At 40.7% G+C, this 10,320-nt stretch overlaps 1 protein-coding gene across 1 annotated transcript in view; it reads left to right on the top strand.

Moving 5' to 3' along the window:
• The first annotated feature begins 5,496 nt into the window (after positions 1-5,496).
• Positions 5,497-10,320, top strand: part of ANKRD1 (ankyrin repeat domain 1 (cardiac muscle)) — a 7,619-nt gene continuing 2,795 nt past the window's right edge. Inside the window, exons 1-5 of the mRNA XM_009073003.1 lie at positions 5,497-5,520; positions 7,062-7,238; positions 9,011-9,148; positions 9,238-9,345; positions 10,008-10,106. Of these exons, the coding sequence (XP_009071251.1) occupies positions 5,497-5,520; positions 7,062-7,238; positions 9,011-9,148; positions 9,238-9,345; positions 10,008-10,106 (546 nt within the window). The remainder of the gene's footprint in view (positions 5,521-7,061; positions 7,239-9,010; positions 9,149-9,237; positions 9,346-10,007; positions 10,107-10,320) is intronic.

Raw genomic sequence — 10,320 nt, 5'->3', positions numbered from 1 at the left:
AAAGCTTTATCAAGAAAGAATCAGACACATTACATGCAGCAGATGCCAGTGTGAGTGGCTGGATGCAAAGCAGATCTTTTCAAACAAGTCTCTTTTTGCAGAATGGAAGGTCTGGTTGAGAGCAGCATTCATGCTAATGCAGTTTCCTTGGGTCTTGCCAAAGCATTTCATTTCATGGCATATGTTGGTATGATTAAAAAGCATGCATTGTATGGAATTAAAAGGATGCACTTTGGAAGAACTAAAAGTTGGCTCACTGACAGATTGCAAAGTGGTGAGAGTAACGAGTGGAACTATTTCCAGCAGATTCCCACAAGGATCAGTTCCTGGTACAACATCGGTTAGTATTTTCATCACGTGTCCAAACAATGATGTAAAATCAGTCCCAAGATGGTTGGGGGCTGGAGCACTTACCATGTAAGAAACAGCTGTGTGAGCTGGACCTGTTCAGCCTGGAGAAGACAAGGTTTCAGGGAGAGTAAGAGCAGCCCATGAGAAGGTTACAAAGAAAGCAGAGCCAGTCTCCTTACACAGCTTTGTGGGAAGAGAATGAGAGACCATGATCATAAGTTGAAAGAGGGAAGGTTTCAACTGAATATAAAGGAAAAAGAAATTGCTATGGGGATACTCATGCATTGGGTGAGGATGGCCAGGAGTGTTGTGAAATCTCTGTCCTTGAAGGCTTTTAAAAACCGAATGGATGAAGCCTGGAACAACCTTACCTGAATACAATTTTGACCTTGTTTTGAGCTGAAGTTTGGACTAGGTGACCTTCCAAGGTCTCCCCTTCAGAGGGATGTTTGTATCACCCAAAATACAGCCCCTTACAATGACAAAGCTAAAAGGCATTGCAGTACTGGGGTGAGAGTGAGTACTTAGGAGCTTTCAGGCAAATGTATAGCAAGATTCAATAACTGGAGGCTTTAAGTTAGACAATGTGAACTTTTAAACAAACAAACAAACAAACAAACAAATACATAGGTTAAAAAATGCCACAGCTTCTCTGGAGCGAAGCAGAATTCTCCCTTGCTGCAAGTCAATAATACTGGCCACGCCTCAGTCCAGAGCAGGTGGCCAGTGTAGATGCCTGTTGGACCATGACTCAAGTGACCAGGATTTGCAGGCAGGCTCTCACTGTTATCATCTTTAAGCACTTTTCCTTTCTTGCCTGACTTTGAGTTGTTCTGGAGTATTTATGAATGGCAGAAATCTTTTTAACAACTCCACATTGGTACAGAAAAAGCCATTTCACAGCAGCTGACATACATCATTGACCACATGGAGTAGTGGTCACTACATGTGATGACCACACATGTCATCAGAGGTTCCATGATGTAGTCAGAGGTTACAGGAGGTTTCATGCACAGCATAAGCACAGATGTGCTGGAGCAGCAGGACCCTGAGCTGTATTGCTGTCTAGGAAGGCAAGCAGCCAGTAGAGAAACCCATTTGACCAAAGATAGCCCTTCTGCTGTGTTTTGAGGCACTTGCTTGTTAGCTGAGATCCACTGAGACGAATTATCCAGATGTACATGTGCAGAAACCCAGAAGATAAGGGGCTAATTTGTTTGTCTCAAACACTGATAGCCAGAGAGACCTTCCGATTTTTTTGTTCCTTTTGACCACAAGGATCTATGAATCTTGGGTGCTCCCTTTCCCTTAAGGGTGAGACGTCACAATCTGTTGTAGAAATGCCATTATGATAAAGCTCAACAGCCTCAGATCAGTTCAAACCCCTTGTTTTTAAATACAAATCACTGTTGTATTTTTGCTATTATGTGAAATCCCCAACCCTGATGGCGTTTGAGGAGAGTTTTTCTAAGCTCTATCCTAAGTGATGCAACTACTGACTCATTGCTGGTTTAGGTTTTGACACCAGAGGACTTTGTTGGCCAGACCAGCAACTATGCTACACTATGACTTCATTGTTCCTTCAATAACAACTGATCTGAAGAAATGGAATCGCAACCTCATATTTTAATTTCATAATTTCCTACATTTTAATTTTGTACTTAAGACTAACTTTACATTCCTAGGTGAACTAGTTTTGTGGGGGTATTTTCTCCCCTAAGGATACAGTGTGTTCCCCTTTAGCAGTTTTATACACAAAATACACATTGTTAAGAAGTCTCTAAACAGATGATGTAGCAATTCCCTGATCACTTTAGAGAAAGCAAACAGACATATATGTCACTAAGTTGAAAAAGTTAATACACAAGTGATATAATTTCATATTATACTGCCTTTTATGAAAAACAAACAGCTAAATAAAAAGAGAAAAAATAGTGCTGTTCTTGCAATATGCTATTATGTACTACTCTGTTGTGTGTGGATATATGTAAGGTGTGATGGTTGCTCACATATACTGCAAAATAAACAAGCCATTAAACACCCTCACATCACTTTCCCAGAATGGGATACTACTTCTTCTGTGCACCTTGGGTATGAATTTATCTTTGGCTGCACACATGTGGAACACAGTTTGCTGGGTTAATAACTTCTTAGGTGCATAACCATTCCTCAGCAACTGATTTTTTCATACCTTTCCTTATTTAGCAGCAGGACAAGGACAAGACACAGCCAGGCACAATGGCATCCAGAGGGCAACATCTTCAGATGCATGGACAGAGTCAAGGGCAGAGTGCTGAAAAATGTAAGATAGATGAGCACAACAGTGGTGACACTGAAAACACGATGGCCAGACACTTGACAGAAGCTGGCAATATCATCTGTATGACACATGATGCTTTCACTCTACCATTAACCTCTTAAAAATTAATTACACACATTCTTTACACTAGTCAGTTTCTCTTTTGTTAGCAGGGAACAGGATGTGCCATAGTTTTCTCTCTGTCGTGCTGAGCCTACCACCCTTTTGTGTTTTCTCTGTGGAGGATTTTTATGACAATATCCAGTTGCCTTACACCTTGTAGATCATTGCTTTGCCCTTATCCTTCAGTGGAGTGGCAAGAAGTTTTCAGATTCCCGTTACACATTGCCCACTGACCATCTGCTATTACCACCTTGACGAGAAATCACTTGATGAAAGGTGATTAAGTGGTTACAGTCCAGCACAAGGTTGCAAGCTCATTATACTACTTCCCCCTCCAATATTAAGCAATAGTGATAAGCCAAGAGTCTTAGCTGATACGAATCAGTGCATTTCTGCTATTTCAATAGCATTACCTTGGCTTACATGACATTTAGCTTAAAAGCACTTACCATTAGGTTAATTTAGATCCCACCCTTGGGTTAAAGTGGGTTTCTGTGTGTCACTATTTTAAAACAGAAACTTGGGATAATCAAAGAATATTTTTTCTATTCTTCATTATTCTTTTAGCCATCATGGATGGGATGCTTTAAAGATTAAGCTGGGGGTTTTGGTAGCACTCATGATGTGAGAATTTGGTTTCTGTTTCCCTTCAGAGAACTGAGGTTTCCTGTAAAGCTGGTCTGGCTCTGGATTTATGTACCATTTGCAGAGGAAGATCCATCTGCTTAAAGCTTTCAGTTTAGGTTTTGCTGAGTCAGTTTTATATATTAGGTTGTTAAAAAAAATGAAAGAGAAAAAAAGAAAAGTAAGCTTCAAATACAAGTCCAGAGGAAGCTCACAACTTCTTAAACAGTTTTTGTTCCTAAAGCAAACCCTTACATTTCTCTTTCTGCATCAGGTCTCTGCTGTGATGTGTTTTCCACTAAACCAGAAGCACTCCATGCAGCCATCCTGCTAGGGTTGTGGATTTGCAGACAATCCCCCAAATAAGAGTCACAGAACAGAACAGATTGAGGTAAGCCATTACAGCACGTTTGTAAACAAGAAAAAGCCAAACCCAGCTGCTTCTTGTCATAGAGACTTACAGCAGGAGTACAAAACTGCTGGGAAAAAATTCCCAGCAGTGTGATTCAAGACATATCACTTGTGGGGAACGATAACCTCAGTGTACTTAGGTTTGGAAAGAGATGTTCTGAAAGGTTCTTTTGCTAGCACATACTCTATTTTAGTTCTGGGTCTCATCCTCTAATGTCATATATATATTCTAAGTAGTAAAGGAACCACCTGATGTCCAGCTTCATTTCAGGGAAAGGGAGGGCATAGGTATGATGGGCACCAGAAGACAAGTTTGGATGTACTCAGATTACTGCGGGACAGTTCAGAGGAGAGACACCTTGAAAGGTCAGTGTCAGGAATGCAGCATGCTAATGATGCTAATGATGTAAACAACACCCGGGATAGTTAGGTCTTGATTTGGTGAAATACTTATGTACATGTTGTACTTGAAGCACCTGAGCTGCTGTATTCATTTCAGCCAGGTGACACACAGGGCTACAGCCAACCTTGTACCTCACCAGACAGGAGCTCCAAGCATTGCATAATTACAGAACTGATTTTTCTTGGCGTTTATCCACACTCTTTGAATGCATCTTCCTCTTATAAAACTGTCTTCTGCTGGTGGTCATTCTTCTAATTTCAGGCTACTTTGATGCACAGCAAAAGAACAGCTTTGCCAAATGATTCAATAACTCCTTTTCCCCAAAACACATATATCATCTGCATATATTTGTCCGTATTCTGTCTTATCCTCAAGGCTGAACAAATCATTTCTGTTCCCCTATTCGCTCATATCCCAGAGGAAAATATTGCCTGAAAGAAGAGTACTAGTTTCACTCTTGTTTTCTTTTCATAACAGGACATACTTAATTACTCTACTTACAGTCATTGGCAAAGTTCCAGAAAAATGTAAATCTTACTGTTTTGAGATCCTACACTGATTGTAACTTATCATGTCATAGGCCCTTTTAGCACAAGAGACATCATTCTGGCTTAGTAATCCCTTCAGAGAATTCCTTCCAACAAATATAGAAGACTGTCATCATGATGAGAAAAAGCCTTTCCCCTAAAACTGTTTATCATCCAAGAATAAATAGCAATGAAAAGAGTGGCTTTTCAAGACTTTAGAGGTAATAGTCCGTTTATCAGGAAGATACTGCTACGAGCATTGTACATAAGCCACTTACCCTTTCCAGTGCCTTACAGTCATCTGAATGTCAATTAAAAGAAAAAAAAAGAAGATGAAGTTATAATGCTGTATCAACAGACAGCTGTCCTAGTGGGCACTGGGAACACAGAATGACTCGCATTGCTGAGCAGTGCAGTCATTGCCAAAGGAATGATGAGCTCACATTTCATTCCGATTCACATACCCGGTGTGGTTAGACTGTGAGGCTCACCCTTCCTCGCCCAGCTGACGCCCTCTCCCTGCCTCGACACCAGATCTGGCTCGTTAACATGTCTGGAATGAGCTCGAGCCTACCTCTCAGCTGGCAAGCGCAAGGGGCATACTTGGATTCCCAGGTTGGAAGATTATCTCATTCAAGCACAGTTCTCCCAAAGATATATAAGCAAAGTGAGCGTGGTGGTCCCTGCAGAGCCAGCCTGAGCCCTTGGGAGTTTCAGCCATACAGGAGTACAACCTTCAAACACCAGCCAATATGACAATGATGATGAAGGTGGAAGAGCTGGTAAGTACAACCTTCTTTCATCTACTCATAATTACTTTTCTTTCTAGACTGTCATTATACCAGGCAGAGAAAGACAACCTTTATGGATCATTGATTCAGCAGGTTACCAGCACTGCTGCGCTCTAGGTGAAAACCCTTATATACTGTTTGTTTTCCTATTATATTTTCTTTTATCCTATTATATTTTTATTGCACCTTTTCTTTAGGAATGGATACAACTACATAATTCTTTGGATTTTGCATCAGAGCACAGTTCAGGAAAAAGAGACTGACCAAAATTTGGCTACTTATTTGCCTTTGTCCTTGATTTTAAGCTTTTTTTTTTTAAAAAAAAAGCTAATAATTTAATTTTATGATTGCACTAATTCCAATCTAGAAAGAGACTGGGAGAAGGTATTGATGCAGGGAAACTGAAGTATTTTCTAATACTAACCAAACAGTTTAGTAATATTTTATTTTCTAAATAAACTACAGCTCCTGTACCCACTGCTGTTCATGATGTAAACAAGCCTTTGAAAAATAAGGTCTAAACAAGACCCCAAGGAATGGGACATTCCACTGCAGGGTTCAGACTAAGAATATCTAATCTGATCAAGAATCTGGGAAAACAGGAATGATGCAGTAAAACATTGCTTTTATTTTCCCAGATGGCTATGTTAAGATACAACTGTCATATAGCCTAACTAGTTAATGCTCTTACATTCTTTGGCAAGGTTCTCACAGTTTCTTCTGTGTTTAACTCTATAACAAACACAATTTTACAAGGTGATCAAATGGACCACTCTCAAAATACACAACAGCCTCTACTAAGTTTAACAAGTTATCTATGTACATACTTAATTGAGCATCAGAAATATTTCTGAAAGCTTTTGAAAGCTGTGCTGCTGCACAGCACCACATAGCTTCTGCATGGGAACTACCTTCTGCTGTTCTGCTGTAAATGGGACTTTGGTATTGACAGCAATGGCTAAAACCAGCCTTGAAATTACTCAGCAACCTGATTTAACTGCATGGGATGTGTTTCAATAAAGATGCAAGGTCCCAAGGGAGAAAGCCTCTCCTCCCACACTACCTGCCCAGTTTCCCTGCTCAACACTCACAGGGTGAAGGGTGGCAGGTTGGGGTGGCTCTTTCCACCACAGCCTTTTAATGCCTTCTGATGAGTCTGACACGTGCTGACAAGTGAACAAACAAGAAAACCCTGAACAAAAAGGATGCTCTTCCCAACCCTCTGGCTTTTGTCAGTACAGCAGCACCTCAGTCAGGCAGGGAGTTAACCTCATGGATCTTGATCCCAGTCCTGAAAATGCCAAGGTGGGGTTGCTGTGTGGATGTGGGAGATCTGCCCTCAAGCAGGATTGCTCTAGCCATTCACACACACAGCTAACCCAGCAGAATGAGGTCTGCACTTGGTTTGTCACACACTCCACAAGAGGGACAGGAATGAGGTGTCATTAGCCCCTAGGTAATCCATGTTCCCAGATGATGGCTGCTGCAGTCATGAAATTGCTGATTATATTATATCATGTTTGCACTTACAGGTGACTGGGAAGAAAGTGGATGATAAAGAGACTTGCAGCTTCCTCCCTGAGGACTTCAAAAACGGAGAGTATGAAGCTGCTGTAAGATTAGAGAAGCAGGATGACCTAAAGACATCTGAGCACTCACTGACCCGAGGGGATCTGGCTTACGAGAAGGAGAAAAAACTAGAAGCAGAGGTAAGCTCTTGGGTTTTCTGCTTGGATTTTTATCAGCCTGTGTGCATTTTCTGCCGCAGTCCTTGAAGTTTTGCCTCTTTCTAAGGCAGAAATTGGGAGATCACCACCAAAGGAGGTTGGGCTTAAAGTCCACTGAAGGTCATGGACATCTGCTGACTCCTGTAGCCTACAGATGCAGGCAGTAATGCTTTGAGGCAGAACCCAAAACTCCCCCTTATTATAATATCTGACTGCAATTGTGGGGGCTCCCTCCTGCCCAGAGTCACCTGCTGCTAGCTGTCAGGAACGGGGGGAGCAATCAGAGCCAGCAAGACACCCTCAGCCTGCACACCTAATGATTGCTATCAAAAATAACTAACCCACAAAAGATGTAAGAGTTTGTTTCAGAAGCCATTTACCATGAAAATGTTGTTTAATGAAAAGAGCTTACTAGCACATTTGGGAAGAACAATTAGAAATGAAAGTGATACCGGTCTACAGAAAACTATCATTTTCTATTCCTGGAGCATGACAATTCTCACTATATCCCTAAGAACTTATGCTTTTCCCCCAAAAAACACAGTAACCGAAAGATTTAAAATTCTTTATTGAATAAGCAATCAACTGGCCTAAAAATTGAAAGTGATTTGAAAATGAAAAAGATAACTAACAGGGGGAATAAGACTTTGTTCTGAAAAATGAAGAGTGGGAAATTGAAGCTCAGAAATATTAGAATAAACACTACTGACCTTAACCTTCAACAGAGACATCATTACTTGCTACACATGTTTTTTTGAGTCCCTCCAAAACAGGGTCCTAAGAACTTCCTGGGTTTCCAGTTGATCCACTGTCCACTCAGCCAGCATATTTGTTTTCCATTAAGTGGATAATCTACAGATTAAAACCTAAATGCAGAGAACAACAAGAGGAGAGGTGTTAAAATCTTGAGTAAGAAGTCGATTGAAAAAACTGCATACCATATGACAAGGTGTCACCAATGCATTTACCCCAAATGACACCATGGGACAGAATCTGTCATCTGTCTTCATCTGGAGTTACTCTTTATTGTGAATCCTGCTTCTTCAACGATGCCTCATGGGATCTCAGTTCAGGCAACACATTTGCCCTTTGTGTTAGCAGTGCCCCATGCTGACTTCACACCCATATGCTTTTTACAAGCAGGCTTGAAGAAGCCTTAAACATTTATTGAACTTCCCCATCAAGGACACTAAGGACATTCTTTGTAGCTTACCAAAATGTAACACTAGCTGTCTGAAGCACTAAGATCAGTCTGAACCTTGCTCTTCAATTAAGGGTATGTTTTTAATCAAAGAGAATTCAGTTACAATAAATTAGTGGCTGCATCATAAAAGTGGTTGAAGAAAAAAATGCTTAGTGAAAGTCAACTAAAACTGCAGGAACTTCCCAGCTCTCCTAAGCTGCACATGAGATTTTTTGAATGGTTGTGCCAGAAGGGACTGCAGTGCTGCTCTGACTCCTGGCCTAAATTCATGCTACCTAGCCCACAACATATGGCTAAAGCAGAAGTTAGGAAGAGGTTCAATGGTATATGAAAAACTAAAGATGATGTAGAATTTCTCACACACTTGGTAACTTATTCTAATGGTCAGTTAGCCCTATCTATAAATAAAATTTAAAAATAGACAACTTATTCAAAGTTTCTCCAGTCTTAACTGAATTCTGCTGAATAGTATCACCTGCTGTCCTGCCACTCTGAAAGGGAGAGGTGGTCACACTCAGCTCAACTTGCTGGCTTCTCTGATTTGTTACAGCTGAAGAAGAAGAAATTAGAGGCAAGGTCAAAACTTGAAAACTTGGAAGATCTTGAAAAAATTATTCAGCTGAAGAAGAAGAAAAAATGCAGGAAAGTGAAAGTGCCTGTGTTAAAGGAACCTGAACCTGAAGTTATTGTAAGTTACTTCAAAATACCTTGTTCTGGGAAAGCACTGATGGGGGTTTGTGGCACACACATTTATGCCCTCTATATTCTTTCCATCAGACAGGACCCGTGGATGTACCCTCATTCTTTAAAGCTGCACTGGAGAATAAGTTGCCAGTAATTGAAAAATACCTGTCAGACAAAGGGGATCCAAACGTCTGTGATGAGGTAAAATCTTCCTTCCTAATACAAAACCTGCTACAGAAGAGAGGTTATTATGGATTAAAAATAACTTTTACAATGAGGTTTTGTAGCTTCCACCCTTAAGATGGGGAAAAAAAAGGTGGGGGGGAAGTAAATAAAGTCTGGAAGTTTTGTACATCAATTTTTCTAGTGATAAATGGGCCACTGAGACCCTTCAAATTCGTATTACTTTAAAAGAGTCTTTATAATTAAAAGAAAGCTGTTGGTGCCCAGAGGACCCTAATTTTCAGTAACAGATGATCTTCCAATGCTACAGATGAAGAGATAAGACATTTGTCTGCAGAATGACAGAAATAAGCAATGCTTCCCTCATACTCCATAATGCATAAGCTGCATTTGCAAAATGCAGAGTAGCATGTTGGATGGGGAACTCAACAAGCATCATTTTAAATTTGAATGCCATACTCAGATACTTCTCACATCCTTTAAAATGCTGGGTAGGCAGCTCTTAGCTACCAGGTTGCTATTAAAATTTAGCAGATTTCAGGTCTCAAAAGTATTAGCTCTTAAAACTGAATCAGCATGGAGCATGTATTTGCCATCATCCTAGGCAGGAGCGGGGAAAAGATTTAAAGATATCTTTCTGCCATCTGTAATGTCTGACTTTGCACTGTTTTAATTGCCAGTACAAACGCACTGCATTGCACAGGGCATGCTCTGAAGGACATCTAGAGGTGGTGAGAAAGCTGGTGGAAGCTGGAGCCCGGCTTGAACAGAAAGACATGGTAGGTACACACACTCACACCTCTTTCCAAAAACTGCTGATAATTTTATAAGTGCCAGGAGAAGCACTTATAGCAGTGCTTCTTATGGAGCAAGAGTATTAGAAGGCCTTACAATGTCTCGTAAGTTTATTCTTAAAATAACACTGTTGAGGTTTCAGGAGGGGGTGTCTGCCAAAAGGGCTGCTGGAAGACATGGGAAGAGGAGGAACATGCT

This window comes from Acanthisitta chloris, unplaced genomic scaffold (genome assembly GCF_000695815.1).
Source record: "Acanthisitta chloris isolate BGI_N310 unplaced genomic scaffold, ASM69581v1 scaffold6994, whole genome shotgun sequence".
Taxonomy (NCBI): domain Eukaryota; kingdom Metazoa; phylum Chordata; class Aves; order Passeriformes; family Acanthisittidae; genus Acanthisitta; species Acanthisitta chloris.
This window is presented reverse-complemented; position numbering and strand designations above follow the sequence as displayed.